Source organism: Mesoplodon bidens, assembly GCF_964165515.1.
Source record: "Mesoplodon bidens genome assembly, chromosome: 17".
Taxonomy (NCBI): domain Eukaryota; kingdom Metazoa; phylum Chordata; class Mammalia; order Artiodactyla; family Ziphiidae; genus Mesoplodon; species Mesoplodon bidens.
The window spans coordinates 5,757,247-5,777,141 of NC_138174.1; the positions used below are offsets into that span (position 1 = coordinate 5,757,247).

At 37.5% G+C, this 19,895-nt stretch overlaps 1 protein-coding gene across 10 annotated transcripts in view; it reads left to right on the forward strand.

Moving 5' to 3' along the window:
- Nucleotides 1-19,895, forward strand: part of PAN3 (poly(A) specific ribonuclease subunit PAN3) — a 121,225-nt gene that overhangs the window by 91,017 nt on the left and 10,313 nt on the right. For 7 of the 10 annotated variants that reach the window (XM_081214957.1, XM_081214960.1, XM_081214961.1 and 4 more), the window contains 8 exons: nucleotides 4,768-4,929; nucleotides 5,486-5,602; nucleotides 5,690-5,791; nucleotides 9,523-9,688; nucleotides 10,781-10,871; nucleotides 15,351-15,490; nucleotides 18,011-18,140; nucleotides 18,881-18,945. In XM_081214957.1, the coding sequence (XP_081071083.1) occupies nucleotides 4,768-4,929; nucleotides 5,486-5,602; nucleotides 5,690-5,791; nucleotides 9,523-9,688; nucleotides 10,781-10,871; nucleotides 15,351-15,490; nucleotides 18,011-18,140; nucleotides 18,881-18,945 (973 nt within the window). Of the gene's footprint in view, nucleotides 1-4,767; nucleotides 4,930-5,485; nucleotides 5,603-5,689; nucleotides 5,792-9,522; nucleotides 9,689-10,780; nucleotides 10,872-15,350; nucleotides 15,491-16,303; nucleotides 16,329-18,010; nucleotides 18,141-18,880; nucleotides 18,946-19,895 lie in introns of those variants that run through there. The other 3 variants (XM_081214959.1, XM_081214964.1, XM_081214966.1) reach the window with 2 other exon arrangements.

Consider the following 19,895-nt stretch of genomic DNA (forward strand, 5'->3'; position numbering starts at 1 on the left):
TGTGCTCCGCAACGGGAGAGGCCACAGCAGTGAGAGGCCCACATACCGCAAAAAGAAAAAAAAAAAAAAAAAAAAAAGAATTTAAATGTCAAAAGCAAAACTTTAAAATTCGTACTATGAAATACAAATGAGTAAATTTCATCTTTCAATAGAGAAAGATTTCCTATACTGGAGGCAAAGATTCTTGACTCTTAAAGAAAGTACTGATAAATTTTACTGAATTACGATTATAAAGGGACTTCCCTGGTGGTGCAGTGGTTAAGAATCTGCCTGCCAATGCAGGGGACACGGGTTCGAGCCCTGGTCCGGGAAGATCCCACATGCCATGGTGCACCTAAGCCTGTGCGCCACAACTACTGAGCCTGAGTGCCACAACTACTGAGCCCACACACCTAGAGCTGGTGCTCCACAACAAGAGAAGCCACTGCAATGAGAAGCCCACGCACCGCAACGAAGAGTAGCCCCCGATCGCTGCAACTGGAGAAAGCCCGCACGCAGCAACAAAGACCCAAGGCAGCCAAAAATTCAATTAATTAATTCATTAATTTTAAAAAATTAAAAACACTCCAAAGATACCTATAGTAAAGAAAAAACTTGAAGAAGATATTTACACAATTGACAAAGAAAATAAAAACCACAAATTAGTAAGAGCCTGAAAAAAACCCCAACAAAACAGAAAAATGGCCAAAAGGTAGGAATAGGCATTTCAAGAAAGTGGAAATTCATACAATGAAAAATCTGTGAAGAAATGTTTAACATCATTGATGATTAGGGAAAGACAAATAAGATATCATTGGAAAGTCTGACCATGTGCAGCATTAGGATATGGATCCACAGGTTCTCCAGTACATTGCTGTTGGTTGTATAAACTGGTGAATGTGTTATCACTGCAGAAAATCCCCGAAGTTGAACATCTGTGTATCCTGTGATCTAGTAGTTCTGCTCCTAGATATAGGTAAACTATATATTTTTAACTAGAAAATGTATAAAGTATCCATAACATCACTGCTTACAATAGCAGAAACTTCGATCAGTCCTAATGCTCATCTTGAAGGACAGTGTTGGGAATTACCTGATACTGTCGGACAATGGCATATTATACAGCAGTTTAAATGAAGAAAGTACACTTCATAAAGAAAGCAGTAATATGGAAGAATCTCAGTAATGCAATATTAAGTTAAAAAGTGAGCTGCGAGAGACTACATAGAGCATGATACCTTTTTATAAAGTTGAAATTTATATATGTATTTACATCATCAATAAATGAATGTGTATATACATATACATAATAAACTTTTGAGGAATACATATAGGTATAATGAAACTATATAAAAAGGGAAGGACGAGGGCTTCCCTGGTGGCGCAGTTGTTGAGAGTCCGCCTGCCGATGCAGGGGACATGGATTCGTGCCCCGGTCCAGGAGGATCCCACGTGCCGCGGAGCGGCTGGGCCCGTGAGCCATGGCCACTGAGCCTGCGCGTCCGGAGCCTGTGCTCCGCAACGGGAGAGGCCACAACAGCGAGAGGCCCGCGTACCGCAAAAAAAAAAAAAAAAAAAAAGGGAAGGACGAGAGAGAAGGAAGGCAGAGGTTGGTAGAGAGCCATGTATTTAGATGACCATTCAGGTCAAGGTGTGAGCCTTCGTTTTGTGTGCCAAGTTTGCAGATGCTTACCATATTATTAAGAATAATTAACTGAATAAAAGCAGGCCATGCGTAGACATGAGCTAGTGATTTGAGTGTCACAAACTAAAGATTGTGGTTAATCCAATTCTGTGCGCCCATGTTCAAACAAGGTTTTAATAAGTGGTTTTTTCTGTTGCTGCTCTCACTTTGATCTTTTTCATGTCTCATGTTTACCATTAACCTCTGACTCATTTTGACTCATTTATTAATGATGGTCTTACTGACTTTTTCCTTTCCCTTTTCCTTTCCATTCTTCATACTTCCATCAAATTAGTACTTCTCAACTCAAATCATAATTTATTTCCCGTAGGTCAGTGGTTCTCAGCCAGGAATGATTTTACCCCTCATGGGTCATTTGGCAACGTCTGGAACATTTTTGATTGTCACAGTTGGCAGCGGGGTGCTACTGGCTACTAGTGGGTTAGTGGGTTGAGGCCACGGATGCTGCTAAATACCCTACAGTGCACAGGACAGTCCCCGACAACAAAGGATTGTCTGGACCAATATGTCACTACTGCTGAGCTTGAGAAACTCTGCCATAGGTTTACCGTGGTGAACCTCAGACATTCAGTATCTTAGATCCAGTCTGTCATTCTCTATGTTCTTTGAGGGGACGTTAGGTTGAATAGAGGAAAGAAACTAAAATTTTCTTTATCATTATTTTTAATATTATTTGGTTGAACTGAGCCCCAGACTAAAAATTGGGCTAAACTAAGGAGTGCATTTGTCTGGGATCTTCCAAGTTGGTTTTCTTTACTTTGATTTTTGATGCCAAACAGTGATTGAGGCACCCCGTTCCCTTTATGGTACTTAATTTTGTGCATTTGTTAAACTGAACTAGAAACAAAGAACAGCAGAACAACAAATGAATATTCCTGTCTATTAAGACACTTGGTTTTCAAGGTTAATATTAGGCCACATATGATTATTTCAGAGTAGACTGGGAAAAGTAGGGTTAAAAGATGATTTTCCGAAAAAAGGTTAAAATCAGGATGTACAGATATAAAAAGGAGAAAGTACTAAAGATTTTATTTAAGTTGTGAGGGAGCCAATCCTATATTACAAGACACATCATAGATGAGGAATATTGAAACAAATGTGCAAACTGTCTTTTCCACAGGGGAGGAGGGAAGTCCGTCGAGCCTTCACCAGACAGAATTGCCTATAGACGAGAATTATTTTGCAGTGCAGTATTTATCACTTATTTACAGCTTACAGGGGTGTAAAATATCTTCCACAGAATCAGACACCAGAGGGTTATCCTTTAGACAGTGCACTGTTTTCCACTGAAGCACAATTTTTTTCCTTCAGTGTGTAGAATTCATGACTTGCTTAAAAGTAGACAGAGGGAGAAAGGAGTTCAGAGCATAAGATTTTTAGCTCATTGTGGCCCCCACTCAGTTTCTCTGTCACACGGGTGCTCTGAGTACCGGTGTTTGGTGTAGTGAATTTCAAGTCCTTGTTGTTGGTCTGTTAGCTGTCTCACCACTCTTTGCATTTGTTTTAGCTCACTGGAAGCAGTCTCATCCATCATTTTGTAGTAAACATGCCAAATCTTCTGTAAGATCTTTCCTAATATCCTTGGAACTGGCTTTCCTTTCCATGGCTTTGTATTTAAATGTGTAGTGGTTCTCAAAGCACTTGACCCAACAGCAGCTTTTCATTATCACCTGGGAACTTGTTAGAATTGCAAATCCTTGGGCCCTGGTTTAGACCTACTTACTGACTCAAAACTCTGGACATGGGACCCAGCAAACTGTGTTTTAACAAGCCTCTAGGTAATTCTGAAGGGTGCTAGAGTTTAAGAACCAGCGCCATGGTGAATTGTACTTTTTTCAAAGCTATTTTGCTTGGTACTGTATTGTTTTATGTAAATCTCAATCCTTTTTCTCTAAGCCTCTTGATAAGAACCCGTATTTCATTAATATGTGTTCACTAATACATAGTGGATACTCAATATATTTTTTACTAATTTGAAATTAATTACTTCCCTTATTAAGTGCTCCTTATCAAAAAACTAGGAAACATTTATTCATCATTTGTTTCTTTGTGGAAATTGAACTGATTGTTCAAATAAAAAATAGTAAATGGGCAAAAGTTACAGCTATATTCACTTGTGTGTATACTTCCCTTATACCACCTTTTTTCAGTAGAACGTGCCTTTACCTTGGTTTGAAAGTTAACAATGAATTGATGTTTGTTTTTCACTATGGCCAAAATTCCATCTAGGGGTTAAGAGCACAAGACTACAGAATCAGAATCCTGGGTTTGCATCCCAACTACCTCTCTAGATGTGTGATTTTCACTTTTCTTGTTTATGAAATAGGGAATCCTATCTCATAGAATTGTTTCAAGAACTAAGAGATAATGAGTGTAAACATTTGGTAAAGGCAGAGGGGTCATTTTTAACCTGTCTTCTGGAATTTCTTAAAGACGTTTCCCTTGTATTTCTTAATAGGAAATACAGGGGAACATGGCAGGCATAGTGGTAAAGCTGTTTTAGTTTTTTTCTTTTGTGTTTTGCTAGGTATTCAAACTGTGCTATTCCACTGAATGGTTTGAGAGTTTGATACAGATTGCTATATTTGTACATATAAATCGATATACATACACAGACATATTACATATACACTCCAGTTTATTGTTATTTGTTTTCAATTTCTTTAAAAAAGAATTTCATATACTTAACACCATTGTCTAAATATGTTTTGTACAAAATAAGATGTTTAAAGACAAAAACTGTCTTGATTTTTATTTTACATCAGAATCAGAAATGGTTAGTATCTCGTAAGTGATAATGCGAATTGTTTCTAACAGCTGAGAAACAAGAGTGGTGTGCTATTATAAAAGACGAATATTTTTGAGTGCATGAAATCTAGTTGTTCTTTTGTTGTTTTATAATGCCTTTTTATTGATAGTGAGACGAATGTGTCCTATACAATTGTTACAAATGTTGACACTGTTCTGGAATACAGTGTGTTTGATATCTGGTTTATAGAGTTGGTTTCTTCTTCATTACTTTGAGATCTGAGAGATTTGTGAATGTCTGCAAGTTAAAGTCATCTTCTTATGAATTACTCTAGCAGTCCCTACAGAAGTTGACAGCTACCATAGCCTGTTCCCTCTAGAACCACTGCCACCACCCAACCGGATACAGAAATCAAGTAATTTTGGATACATTACATCCTGCTACAAAGCTGTAAATAGCAAAGATGATCTGCCTTATTGCCTTCGGAGGATACATGGTAAGGAAGATAAATTATCCTCTTTTAGGAGCATATTAGTGAGGCTAAGATTATTCGGAGATTCCTAAATGAGTTTATTTAACATGAATTTAAAGGATAATACATATATTATTTCATTTGGAAATTAGTATTTCATAAGTGATGTATAACATGGCTTTTTCTGCACATTTTTTTTTTAATTAATTTATTTTTGGCTGCCTTGGGTCTTTGTTGCTGCGTGCGGGCTTTCTCTAGTTGTGAGCGGGGGCTACTCTTTGTTGCGATGTGTGGTCTTCTCGTTGCGGTGGCTTCTCTTGTTGTGGATTATGGGCTCTAGGCGCGGGCTTCAGTAGTTGTGGCTCGCGGGCTCTAGAGCTCAGGCTCAGTAGTTGTGGCACATGGGCTTGGTTGCTCCGTGGCATGTGGGATCTTCCCGGACCAGGGCTCAAACCCATGTCCCCTGCACTGGCAGGCGGATTCTTAACCACTGCGCCACCAGGGAAGCCCTCTGCACATTTCTGATGAAATAAGGGGGAGATGTCATTTGCAGGTTAGCAGAAAATTTTTTCTTTTTCAGGTTTTCGTCTTGTTAACACAAAGTGCATGGTATTGGTGGACATGTGGAAGAAAATCCAGCACTCAAATATCGTGACCTTGCGTGAAGTGTTTACCACTAAAGCTTTTGCAGAGCCTTGTGAGTGACTTGTAATGGTCTTTTTGCTAGTGGGCTTCATTATTTGAAGCCAGATTGCAGTAATGAGTGTTTGTGTTTTATTTTAAGCTCTTGTGTTTGCATATGATTTCCACGCTGGAGGAGAGACTATGATGAGCAGACACTTCAATGACCCTAATGCGGATGCCTATTTCACAAAGAGAAAGTGGGGTAAGAAAACGATGCAGGCAAGCTGTGTTTGACAGATGCCTTTGCTCTGTGGAAGAGTAGTTTTGTATTTTAAAATACATGTAAATTTAGCCCTGAAATCATTCAGCGTAAAGACCCTATTGCATTTTAAAAAGAAATACCTTAAAGAAATAGAGTCAATATGTAACAAGTTAGGAAATAACATGTTATGTACATGTATAGACTGAGATGAAGGTGGGTTATGAAAGACTCATGTAAATACCTGAAATTTAAGTAGCTGAGAATACGATAAAAGGTTTTTTTTCCTCTTAAAATTTTTTTTCTTTAAAAAATATAATGCTTTCTGGGGCTTCCCTGGTGGCGCAGTGGTTGAGAGTCCACCTGCTGATGCAGGGGACATGGGTTCGTGCCCTGGTCTGGGAAGATCCCACATGCTGCAGAGCAACTGGGCCCGTGAGCCACAACTACTGAGCCTGCGCGTCCGGAGCCTGTGCTCCGCAACGGGAGAGGCCACAACAGTGAGAGGCCCGCGTACCGCAAAAAAAATAAAAATAAAAAATAATAATAATATAATGCTTTCTGAATAAAGATGGTTTGGAAAATTCAGTAAATTGAAAAGTAATCCCTGTGACTTCACCACCCAAAGCACGTCTCTTGGTATATTTCTTTCCAGTCTTGGTTTTTTGTTGTGCTTTGTTTTGTTTTGCATACTCCAGTGTGACTGTGTGTCATTTATCAATATGTAATTATTTCCCTAAACAAATGCTTTTGCTTGAAGGTGGGATTCTGTGTTCCTTAAGGAGCTAGTCTTCAAAATAAATTTTCAGGTAACTTTTACTTAAATGGGGAATATTTTCTTTTTTTGCCCCTTTCTAATATTTACTTAAAGAATTGTTTTTTAGTTCAAATATTGCAAAGAACCAAAATATTTTAATTACATCCTAACAAATGATTATTAAAGGGTAAGTTGTTTCAGAGTAAAAATAAATCCATTTTGTGGTGTCTATTAATTAGTTTATGTTTTGGGGGAAGGAAAATGTATGTATCATTTTCTTGTATGGAGGCAGGAAAGAAACATTACATTCTTTGCAGTGGTTTTTAATTGGTTAAAGATTTTCCTGAATATATCCTGAGAGGAAGTAAGGAGGGAGAAGACTTGAGTCCACATTCCAGTATCTTTTGGATCATGACTCCTTTAAGAACTGACATTATGGATAAAAAATGTATTCTGTTTACTCGTAACTGTGCTTTCTGACAGTTGAAAGAAGAAAGCTGTGGTTACATGGCTGTTTCACATTAAAAATCTGGTCACATAGTGTGGTCATTTGTTTCCTTTTGCCATGTCATCTGTAGCACATACATAATTTTGTTGAAGGGGATGTGGTATAACTTTCCCTACAGATGAATATAGCTATAGTTGTTCAAGTTTATTTTAGTAATAACACCTGTGAAGTGACTGTTGGCTTTAATTTACAGCTGGGTTTCTCAGCCTCAGCACTGCTGACATTTGGGGCTGGATAATTATTTGTGCGGGGCCGTTTTGGGCATCGCTGGGTGTTCAGCTACATCCCTGCCATCTACCCACTAGATGCCAGGAGCAGCCCCTCCTCCAGTTGTGACACCAAAAATATCTCTAGGTACCTCCAAATGTCCCTGAGGGGGCAACACGGACCCCTGTTGGGAACCACTGATTTATAGCACTCCTTTCCAGTTTTTTTTTTTTTTTTTTTTTTTAAAGAACTAGACAGGGTCTTTTTCTTTTTTGGGGGGGTGGGTGGGTGGGTAGGAGTTTATTAATTAATTTATTTATTTTTGCTGTGTTGGGTCTTCGTTTCTGCGCGAGGGCTTTCTCTAGTTGTGGCAAGCGGGGGCCACTCTTCATCGCGGTGCGTGGGCCTCTCACTATCGCGGCCTCTCTTACTGCGGAGCACAAGCTCCAGATGCGCAGGCTCAGTAGTTGTGGCTCACGGGCCTAGTTGCTCCGTGGCATGTGGGATCTTCCCAGACCAGAGCTCGAACCCGTGTCCCCTGCATTAGCAGGCAGATTCTCAACCACTGCGCCACCAGGGAAGCCCCAGTTTTTTTTTTTTTTTTAATCTTAATTCTGTTTTTGTTGTTTTCTGGCTATTTGATATATTATGTTTACATTTTCCTGGGAATCAGTTCTTTTTCTAGTATTGTTTGAATGGTAGTAACTTCCCTAAATGTACCATATATACTTTAATTTATAACAATTTATATAATACAAGGCAATCCTCTGTTTTCCCAATATGAATACTAAAAAGAGAAGGAAAAAAGAGCCAGTGTTTGTATAAACTTATAGAGACATAAATGGAAGTATAATGCTTTCTTATACTATTTAATTTGTTAATTTAAAACAAACTAAAAAAATCACATATTGTAATAAATATACTAATAAGAAAGTGGCAATAATAATAGCGTACCATATAGGGATTGTGATAAGAGGTTTAAAATGACGTAATGTGGGTAAAGTAACTAGACAGAATCTGGCACACAGTATGCACTAAATATTTGCTATAAATATGTAGCTATAAATATTTGCTATAAATATTTCTTTTCCTTATTACCACACTTATTAAATAGTTTTATTTAAACTCTTCGTGGTTGTCTTTGATGTTGTCTTGACATTTATCACTAGAGCTACTTTTTGAGTCATCTATCACTGCTTTCCAGATGGTATTATCTTTAGTTCTGTCTAAATTGAGGGATCGCAGTTTTTGAATTTTGTATTTGCTCTTCCTTATTTGCTATTTATTATCTCCACAATTAACCATTTAACTGTGTTGCTTTTATAACTGATTCAGAAAAGGTTTGTTTACAACCATGTGAACACTTGGTTTTATAAAGTCATATTCCCTGAAATAATTACAAAATCTAGATTAAACTTATACGGCTTCTTTTCTGCTGATTAACAGTGACCCAGAAAGTAGTATCAAGAAGCACTTAGGGCTTCCCTGGTGGCGCAGTGGTTGAGAGTCCGCCTGCCAATGCAGGGGACGCGGGTTCGTGCCCCGGTCTGGGGGGATCCCGCGTGCCGCGGAGCGGCTGGGCCCGTGAGCCATGGCCGCTGGGCCTGTGCGTCCGGAGCCTGTGCTCCGCGGCGGGGGAGGCCACGGCAGTGAGAGGCCCGCGTACCGCAAAAAAAAAAAAAAAAAGAAGCACTTAACAAGAGTTGATTGAATCAAAAGGATTACTTTTCATGGTAGACCCGATTATTTTTGTGTTTCTTCATTGCACATAAGTGACATTCAGTGTTTTACATTTATGTTTTCTGTGAATTGGATGTCATTTCGTCTGACTGACTCGGCTGTAATAGGGGAGGCTGAGCAGTATGAGGAGCATAAGAAAACACTCAACACAAATGACGGGAGAGACTTTTGTTCCCCTCAAGCCACAGGTGTGTAGTTCCCACGCACCTGAACGGTAATACAGGCAAGGGTTAGCCACACTTTAAGAAAAATAATCTCTGCAGTTCCTGTTTTTAATCTGAACTCATTTATTTGACTCATAATTAAGTATAAATTATTACTTTAAATAATTTTTGTGCAATAATTATAATGGTCACAGAAAAGAGAAGCTCGGTGAGAGCTCTGCTGCTGCTAACAGTGTAAAGGTATAATATCATAAGTAAGAAAATTTGGGTTTGTTTCTTAAATTCTTCTTGGTTTGCATGTTTTAGTCTTTTAGTTAATTATTTAAATGAAGATGCCATTTTTTATTTGCTTTTATAGGTCAGCACGATGGACCATTGCCCAGACAGCATGCTGGATTATTGCCAGAATCTCTTATTTGGGCATATATTGTCCAGCTGAGTTCTGCATTGCGTACCATTCATACAGCAGGTTTGGCATGTCGAGTTATGGACCCAACAAAGATTCTGATAACTGGCAAAACAAGGTACTAGCATTTTGAGTTTTGGCTTCTTTATTGAGCATCTAACCTATGACAGCTTAGTAAACACAGCATGATTTGTTTTAATTCTACCTTTTCATATATTCCATCCAGAAGAACTGCCATGACTTTGAGTTCATTTGTAGGTTTTTTAAAAATGTTGAATTCTTAATAAGATGCCTGGTTATTAACCAAGATCCTGTGAGGGTTTGGGAGGTATGTATGGTTAAGGTTGGGGGGGATATCAAACAGTATCAGTACAACTTTTCTGTGTACAACTGTGGCTCTCAAATTTTGTCATGAGTCCCAGTATCCTGGAGGGCTTAGCGTAGGCTGTTGGGCTCCACCCCAAGTGTTCTCATTCAGGAAGTCTGGGGCGGGGCCTTAGAATTTGCATTTCTAACAAGTTCCTGGGTGACTGATGCTGTTGCTGCTGATTGGGTTTCATGCTTTGAGAACCAGTGATAAAGGGTTAAGTAACACAGACCTTGACTTCACTAGAGTTTTATTTGAGTTGCTGAAATTTTGAGAGTTGTCTTGGGTAGCATAGCATAAAGAGCTCAAGGTCTAGTACCAGTTTACCTGGGTTCGTATCCTGGCTCTATTAGTTACTTAACATCTATGTGTTCAACAGTCTGTAAGACAGGTACTATTATTATCTCCATTTTCCATATTTGTAAGGTACCTGCCTCATAAGATTATTGAGAGGATCAAATGAATTACTACATATAAAATGCTTTGAATGTGCCTAGTACATGTTAAGAAGCTAACCAGTTCTCTTTTCATGAATAACTAATAAAGAAGCAGCTCGGTTTGGTGAAAAGACCACTAGCCTGGTAGTCAAAAGATGTGTTATAGTCCTGGCTTTATCCATTCCTGACTTTTATAACCATAGGCTTTTATAACTTGACGTCTGTGATGTCATCTCTAAAATGGTGATTGATAGAGGTTATGGCGGCGGGGGGAGGACAGGAGGTGAGACTGGAGAGGATTCTGAGAGCCCTCCTCATAGCATAAGAAATGTTCCATTTCCAGTAGTATGTAATTTTTTTAAAATCTCATTTTAATTATTTTCTTTAAATTTTCTGGTCTTTAAAGGTTGCGAGTAAATTGTGTTGGAGTTTTTGATGTTTTAACATTTGATAACAGTCAGAATAATAATCCGTTGGCATTAATGGCTCAATACCAGGTGAGTAAGAATTAACATGGATACTTAATAACTTAAGGCTTGATTTTTTTTTAAAGATAAATTTTGTTTATTTTCAGGGTTTTAAGTCTAGATTTCAGTTTATGCTGGGGGTGGTCTCTATGCAAACTTTGAATGTGTATTTTCTTAATCACTGTGCTGTGTTTAGTGTAGAGCCCTTATACGTTGGAATATACAGAATTAATGACAGTGTCAGAGACTCCAGCTGTTTGAATGAAAATGCATTTATTTGACAAGGAAATTTGTCCTCAGCATAGATTAAAACATTAATTAGTCAGCTGAATGAAATATATTAAATGACATTTTACTTTTTTTCACTTTTTAGTGTGTTAAAATCACACCTATTATTTTTACTTTTAGAATAGTTGTCCCACTATCAGTCCAAAATTTTTATTTTCAAAGGAAAATTTTTGTATTGCTGTTTTCTAAATGATTTTTTTCTTTTGCTTAACCAAAGCCTATCACTCACTTCTTGTACATTATTAGAATTTGGTTATAGTCTGACTTCATCATAATATTGTGGACTTAGGTCCCATTTTGTTCTTAGCTATTTAGTTTTTATTTGATTAACACAATGTGTAGCAGAGTAAGAACCTACCTCTGCAAGGAGCGTTAAGTGTAGTTGCTTTTGCTTTGATTACCCTGTGCAAGTAATGTAGCTATTTAAAGTAAATATTTCATATCATTCAGTTGGTATTCATATTTTTTGGAGGGTATGCAGTTGTCATTTTAAGACAATGTTAGTTTCTTTCATGAAAGAAATCTTTGTTGTTTCTGAACATTTATTAACTTACAGAGGTTTGATGTAAGGCAGAATCTCTTGTTTACATGGAGAAACAAGGAGGAGAATACCTTACCTTCCCACTGTCCTTCTCATTTCATTCTCTTTTCTTTAAATCTTTGAAAGATTTTAGTTCACTTTATGAGACAAAATTTCAGAACAAAAGGAAAGGCCAGAAGTAGAGTCCAGGTAGTTTTTAGTATTACAGTTGATTCATGCATAAACCTCTTCCTTTGCTACTGGACTGTGGACAGTGCAGTCCCCAGACTTAGAGCCACTCATCACATTCAGTTGTATGCAGCCTTTTCACAGCTTCTTCCCCTCTGCTGGTGCCCACCTACCCCCAGCAGCAGCCAAGCTGTTCTGGTTGATAGCGCCATCTAGTGGGCTCTCCATGAAAGAACCTGGCTACCCCCCCCCCCCGCCCCCGACCAGCCCCCAGCCCCCAGCCCTAGCAGCTTTCTTCTGCAGAAGGGAATTTGCTCCCTCTTTCTTATCCAGGTTGGTTGTTTCTTAGCTGTTTTCCTGCTTATCTTCTGTCTTATACTTAGTGCCTAACTAATTGGCTCTGAAAATTTTTCTTCTTTGTGCTCCTGAAAGTGACTGGTTATTGACTGTTAAAATACTAGTGATCTTTATATATCCAGGAAAATAATATTAAACTTTTAAAGAGAAATCAGACATTATTTAGAACCAGTGCCATCAACCTCTATTGCAAGTATTTGGAAACCCCATGTTTCCAGTTTTGTTTTTTACGTGCAGTCTCACGGTATCTCTTCATTCTTTTCTATTCTGAATAGTTCCTTTTTCTTTTTAATTACTCGTATAAGATAAGACTAGTTGTTGGTTTTTCTGTGAGTATCACATCAGTGTTGTTTTCCATTTTTTATTTGCAAATGTCCGTTATTGGAGTTATATTATGGGTTGTGTAGTTAGTTATCTTGAAAAACAACTCTTCATAAGAAAAAATAATCCCAGAGTTTCAAAACAAATAACTTTAAAGTAAGGATTTGGGGCAACTGATTGGTAAGTTAGGAACTGCCTTCATTTGTAAACTTAGGCTACTTTCAACCAGTTGTCACCCTCCCTTTATTTTTCAGCGGTAAAAGTTGTATCAGGTTTTCTTTTCTTTCCTTTTTTTTTTTTTTTTTGGAGTGGGTATATATGTGTAGATTTTCCATATAGCTTATAGTAAGGTAAAGAAGAGAGTTAAAGGTAGTCCCAAACGGGGGATTGTGATTTTACAGAGAAGAGGGTACATGAGAAAGGAGTGCGTTGTTTCTTGTAGTCTATTTTTCATAGTCTGTTTGAGACACGTGAATAGAGACTGACTTTCAGTAAAATGGACATAAATAGAGCCATAGATAGAATCAGAGAAAAATCAAGAAGTAAAGAATCAGGAAGAAACTGAAAATGAGTTGGGGGGTAAACCTCCAGAATTCAACAAGTGGGGGGCAAAGCCAGATGGAGGTAAGAAGCAAAATAACAAATGGAAAATTATGTAGCTGGGAAATAAGGAAAGGAGAGTTACTGAGTTTTTACGATGTTAAACTCTCTTAATTAAGCAGGACTTCATTAACCTCTTTTATCTAAAAAGATCAGTTCTAATTTAGTCTGGATTATGTGACATGTATACTCTATTTCTAAAAGTGGGTATTCCCACCTTGAGTCAGCTTCAGAAAGGTGGCGTTTACACTCAGAATCAGATGGCCTTATTTTTTAAACCCATAACAGTCCAGCTGTCTTGCACTTTGGTTTTCCTATCTCATAATAGGGAATAACGGAATGTTCTAGGTGGGAGGTTTAGTTACAGCATCAATTCAGGGTGGAGCTAAACTGAAGATTTTACTGTTTAAGGGTTGGGAAGCTGTGTGTTGCTACATGCTGCTGAAATACTTAATAAACAATAACAAGCTTAACTTTGCTGATGACATTGGATTGAAACACTTGTAGAAATTTACAGTTAGCTTTTACGTGTACTGATTTCTCTCAATCAGCATTTTTAGGATTTCATTAATATAACTGTGAATGTTTTCCTTGATCTTGAGAATGACCGTGAGGAACCCTTCCTGAATTCAGTCACGGCAGAGCCATCCAGAGAACAGAAACGCCACAGTATTCACGCCCCTCCCCTTGTCACCTTCCCCCCGCCAGCCTGGGCCCCTAACTCTGCCACTAATGAAGTTTCAAAGTTTCTCTGGCATGAATCCTTGGCATCTCTTTTCCTGATAGATTCAAAGTTGTTTGTCTAATCAGTTTTTCCGCTGATTATAGGATCTTAGGCTCAGAGTGTCAGATTCATACATGCTAGATTTGGATAAATTTTTAAATTTGAACTTTTTAATGTTAATAATGGAGTTTGTTTTCCTTTTATTCTTTACTATTTGGGTAGAATGTTGTTAAGGATAGCTGTATAGTCCTAAAGTTTCATTAGTGATTGCCTTGAAATACTCACCTGATTTTGCAAATACACCATTTATAAACTTCCACGAAACCAGTGGTTCTCAACCCTGGCGGCATATCTGAATCTCTTATGAAGGTTTGAAAAATACCAATACGTAGATCTTGCCCCAGACTAATAACACCAGAAGAGGATGAAGGGTTAGCCACTGGGTGATTTTTTGTTTGTTTTTTGAGCTTCTCAGGTGAATTTTAATGTAAAACTAGGTTTGAAAACTCCTATACTAAACCAATATTCCATAAATAAACATGTATCCAATAATTCAGATGAGATCTCAGATTGTGAAGATTTATGTAAGTTTTCTATAAAAATGACTTCAGATGATTTCATTGAACTCTGAACTACTCCATTGTCTCCTAGGCATGTGATCATTAATAGTTCACCTGCCAAGCAGGGCCACCTGGGGTGACCGTTCTGTTTCCCAACGTTTTAATAGGTGGTAGAGAGCTTACCTCAATTCAGCCAGCTGTCTTTTAAAAATTCTTTTTGAAGGAAAGCCTCAGAGTGGGAAATCTTTAAAAAAAACAAACAAAAAAAGGGTAGGAAATCAGGTGGTTACAGAGCTCAAAGATCTTTTATAGTATAAAAGTGGTCTGTTTGGAAACAACAGCAGATGGAATGTCATGGGGGTTTGCAACATTGTCAGCGTCTAGGGAACGTACTCTGAAATCAGGTAATGCTGCTGCTGTGTTTGGAATAAGGGAATTACTTTGCTTCAAATGAACTCTCACTATATTTTGTGCATCATGGAAAAATGAGCAAAGTGCCTATCGTGAATTGTAGTGATCACTGTAAAGCAACTAACTATATGGTAACCAACCTCAGATTTCTTGTAATAGTAAGGATATCAGCTCTATTTAAATATAAAAGTTTAGAAAAAAAATTTAAAGCAACAGTTCTGCAGTTGGCATGTGAATTGCTTCAGGTAATGTTTCTTAAAGTACCCCCCAGAACTACCTTCATTAGAATTACCTGGGTGCTTTAAAAATGTTGGGCCTGTTCCCATACCTCCTGAATGAGAATCTGGGGTGGAGCGGCTCAGAAATGGTCTTGTTAATAAGCTCCCAGGTGACTGATAAGCGCCAATACCTGGGAACCTTGTGCTGAGTTCTTCAGCTTCTTTGTAAAGATGCTTTTTCCATGCAGGCAGTAGTGTCAGTGTATTAAATTTGTACCTATAAAAGAAAAATTAAAAGTTATATTTATTCTTTCATGTCAGCAAGCAGATCTGATATCATTAGGAAAAGTTGTGTTGGCTTTGGCTTGCAACTCTTTGGCAGGAATTCAGCGAGAGAATTTACAGAAAGCCATGGAACTGGTGACAATCAACTACTCCTCTGACCTGAAGAATCTGATTTTGTAAGTTTTAATATAATGATCATATGAGATAAGACAGATTTTTCATGAGGGCCTTTTAACAGTGATTCTATTTATTTTAGTTTCCACTATTTAAAATCAGGCAAAACATGATTAAACAACTTTTAATTTCTTTGTTTTTATTGCTAAGTATGTATTTCTTGGAGTAAATTCAAAAACCAGTGTGTTTAAATTAGTTATTGATGTTTTAAACATTTGGCGAAAGGCTAGACCCTCTAAAGCTGCATTGGTATCTATGAGCTACATATGACCTTTTAAGTTTAAATGAATTAAAATTAAATAATATATAAAATTCAGTTCCTCAGTTGCACCAGCCACGTTTCAAGAGCTCAGAAGCCACATGTAGCTTCTGGCTAATATACTGGACAGCGTGGACATAGAACATTTGCATCATCTCAGAAAGTCCTATTAGACAGTGCTGCTCTCCAGAGAGATCAGTATCTTTGTAAAAGCTGTCATAAATAACTTCACCTGCAGCCCGGTCATGTGCTGTGTGGCCCAAACACCTGTTCCAGAAAGCACATGTATAAGGGTCCCTATGCTTCTTTCTCCTCCTGTGTCTTCATACTCCAGGGAATCCGTGAGCATAGGTCTGAAATGATTTTGGCTTAAGAGAAGCCCACTGTGGACTGCAGTCACAACAGTCTAAGATGTGTCTAACATCGGGGATTCCAGGGGATGGACAACCATAACCCTTATTATAAGTTATTCAAGAGAACAGATGCTAGGAAGTCTCTTTTGAAATTTTTTTCTATGATGTTCTAGAAGCAATTAGAGCTTATTGATCCTTTTCAGTCTCTTTTAGCTTCCAGCTGTTCCTTCTGATCTTTCTGTGTAACCCTGGATGATCCAGTTTCTTTTTGGACTAGCCCTGTGGTATGGAATTGAGGGATGGAGGACGGGGCTGCCCACCTGTGCTTTGTTACACTGGCATAAGTGTCCTGCAGGTGACAGCACTGGAAGCCAGTGGTTACCTGGTTCCTTTTAATAATCAAATAAGTTGATTTCTCTTTTAAATAGAAATATTTGTTTCATATATTATCACAGCAGTGATTTCTAGCTGTAGCTTACAATACCTAGGATGTCTTAAATAATCTCAAGTTATAATTTTCCTTTTTTAAAAAAGTGAGAGTAAAGGATATAAATATAATAAATTGGCCATAAGTTAATAATTATTGAAACTGGGTAATGGGTACATGAGGATTCATCATATAATTCTCTTTCCTTCTACAAATGTTATGAAATGTTCCTTAATAAAAAATGAATAAACAAAAAGGTCATACTTTCATACTAACCAATAGCTAAAATATACAGAGTAGTAAACTATGTATCATGCACTTTTGAACTGATTGATATGAATTAATTCACCTAATTCTCCTAATAACCCTATAAATTAGGTACCATTATTAGCTCCATTTTAGACATGTCAAAACTGAGGCTTGAAGATGTAAAGTCACTTCCCAAAAGTCACATAGCTTATACATAGTTAGTATACATACACTACACATAGTTAGATACAAATATGTCAGTAATTACAGATGAATAGCTAAGACATAGATTATCCACATGAGTTTATAACTGTTCCTTTATTCAACAAAAGAATGCCTACTGTATGTCAGATGCTAAAGACACTTCTGAATAAGATGAATAAAATTCCCCGTCTTCTGGAGCTTCCACCCATTATAATGGGGAAGACTTAATAAACATAAACAAGTAAGATGTTTGCAGATAGTGATAAGTCCTATGGAGAAAATAACGTCGAATCATAAGCAGAGAATGAAAGATTAGGAGGCTGCTTTGGTGAGAATGGTTAGGACATGGCTTACCTATCAGAATAAATAGTAACAGATGATTGATAATCATTGTATTCTGACAGGTGGCCTGTTTAAACGTGTGATATTTTTCTGCCTTAGTTATAATGATAGAAGAAATTGATTTGGTCTTTTCCGATGTGTGTTAGTGCATGAAGATTTCTCAGAAATAAATACACCATGACAGGTGGTAAATGAGGTCACAGAGCAGGAGACAGCTTCCTAAAAAGCTGAGGCTTGTTTAACTTATCAAAATGGAAGACCTAGTTTTAGTCTCAAAAACTATTTTTGAAGAGCAATGGAAAAATTTCCCCACCTACAATCACCCCCATTTCACCCCTCCCAAAATATTTGTAACAATCTTTTCATCTCCCACTGTTGTAAAGAAGGGTTTGAGAATGGAAATATGGTAAGTCTAACTCTACCCAGCTTTCCTTTCTCATTTTCATAATAGTAAAACATTTAGAGAAAGAGACATTTTTACAATTTTTTCCATTGGCTCTTAAAGCTTTCCAGAGAAAAGAAATATAATCACTAAGCTTTAAAAATGAACTCGACTTGCATGAAAAAATTTTTTTCGAAGTTGTGCACACTAACATGCTGGCGGCAGCAGTGCCCGTGTGCTTGGGGGTTGTGTTGTTTTGTGAATTGCGTGGTTGGCATTCAAGTGATCCTTCTCTATTTTGGTTAGATATTTGTTGACTGACCAAAACAGGATGCGAAGTGTAAATGACATCATGCCCATGATTGGTGCTCGATTTTATACTCAATTGGATGCTGCTCAAATGAGAAATGATGTCATAGAGGAAGACCTTGCAAAGGTAAAGTGTGTAGTTAAAGGAGTGTGTACACACCTGCATCTGTGTGTATCAACAGATATAAAACAGTAATTACTGTGCTGAATATAGTACACAGCTGGCTAAGATTGTTTGCAGATATTTTTGTCCAAACTTAGTGTTCCGTATTTTGATTTCTTAGGTCCTCTGGGCATTTGTTTTGTTCTTTTTTGTTTGCGGCTTTGCTACAGTCATGAGACACAATCCTGATTTTTTTTTTTAATGTGAATTACTTTAATAATTCTTAAAAATGGACAGCTGTAGGGGGCAAGGAATACATCACAAGCTTGTGATTACCACACACACACTACTGTGTATATATAAGACAGATAACCAACAGGGACCCACTGTAGAGCACAGGGAACTTACTCCATGTTCTGTGATAACCTGTACGAGAAGAGAACCTGAAAAAGAATGGATATATGTGTATGTAGAACTGAATCACTTTGCTGTGCACCTGAAACTGTTGCAACATTGTACATCAATTATAATCCAATACAATTTTTAAAAAAGAAAGAAAAAATGGACAGCTGCATAATCTTCTTGAGTATTACTATTGAATGAAATGGACATGTTGTATTCAAAAGTATAACCAGAAGGTGGGGATATTAAGATTTATTGTTTAAAGGTAATATTGGTACAGGATACCAGTTTTGTAAACTTTTGCTTTTATATTCAGTTAGCTGGAACATTAATATTCTCTCTCTTTTCAAAATGTTTTATAGGAGGTTCAAAATGGAAGACTGTTTAGGCTTCTAGCAAAATTGGGAACAATCAATGAGAGGCCGGAGTAAGGATTTACAGTATTTTACAATGTGTTTTCAATCAAGGGCACTATTTTGCGTAACAAGAATGAGTATACCTTGTTCTTACTGGTTTTATTTGGAAAAAGAAAAATTCTCATGTAAAGTGACCTTAAGCCTACTGTTAGCCATTAGGGTGTGTTTTTTTAACCACAGCATATGTTGTGGTTGTCCTTAGGGATTTCACACACACACATGCGAACAGAAAATACACTTGTGTTAGAAATCTCTGTTGTGGTTTGCGTACGAGGGTGCATTTTCTTCCTGTCAGTACTGCCTCTTCCCTGTCTCCTTTCTGAAGCCTGTTCGGTTCAGGTTACCTTGGTCAGATTAGATACTTCAGATGTTTCTAGCCGTTCTTCTGCTAAAGTGCATTATTTATAGCTTTCGTATCAGCGACATTGGAAAGGCGTCACCATCTTACATTATTTGTTGTTTAGTTCTGCCTTGTTTGTAAGTTAACCATATGTTCAAGAAAGAAGCAACTTTGGTGTTTGTGCGTTCTACCTGTCCAAGACAGGTAGAACGGTAGTGCAGCTGTTGTGACTGTAGTATAAATTGCATTTCAGGATTGTTACCTCTGTTAATAGAGATAGGTGACAGATAAATATCATTGCTTGGGAGAATGTTTCGACCACAAAGTTTAAGTTCACTTAGCTTTCTTCAAAGTTAAAAGATTCAATTAGCATTTTCCCTGATGATTTTTCCAGGAAGAGAACATGACTATATGTTGAACCATTTAAAAAAGACTTTTAGCTGCTTCTTTCTGGCATTTATCTCTTTTATTTAAAAAAGTATATGCTTAGAGTGCTGTTCCTTGATTTTTCCTTCAGTGTTTAAATTTTTCTTCAATTTGTAACTCAGCTAATGACTTTGTCCTGTGGAAGATGAGGCTTTCTCTCTCATACCCCCTTCCCTTAACTAAGTACACACACAT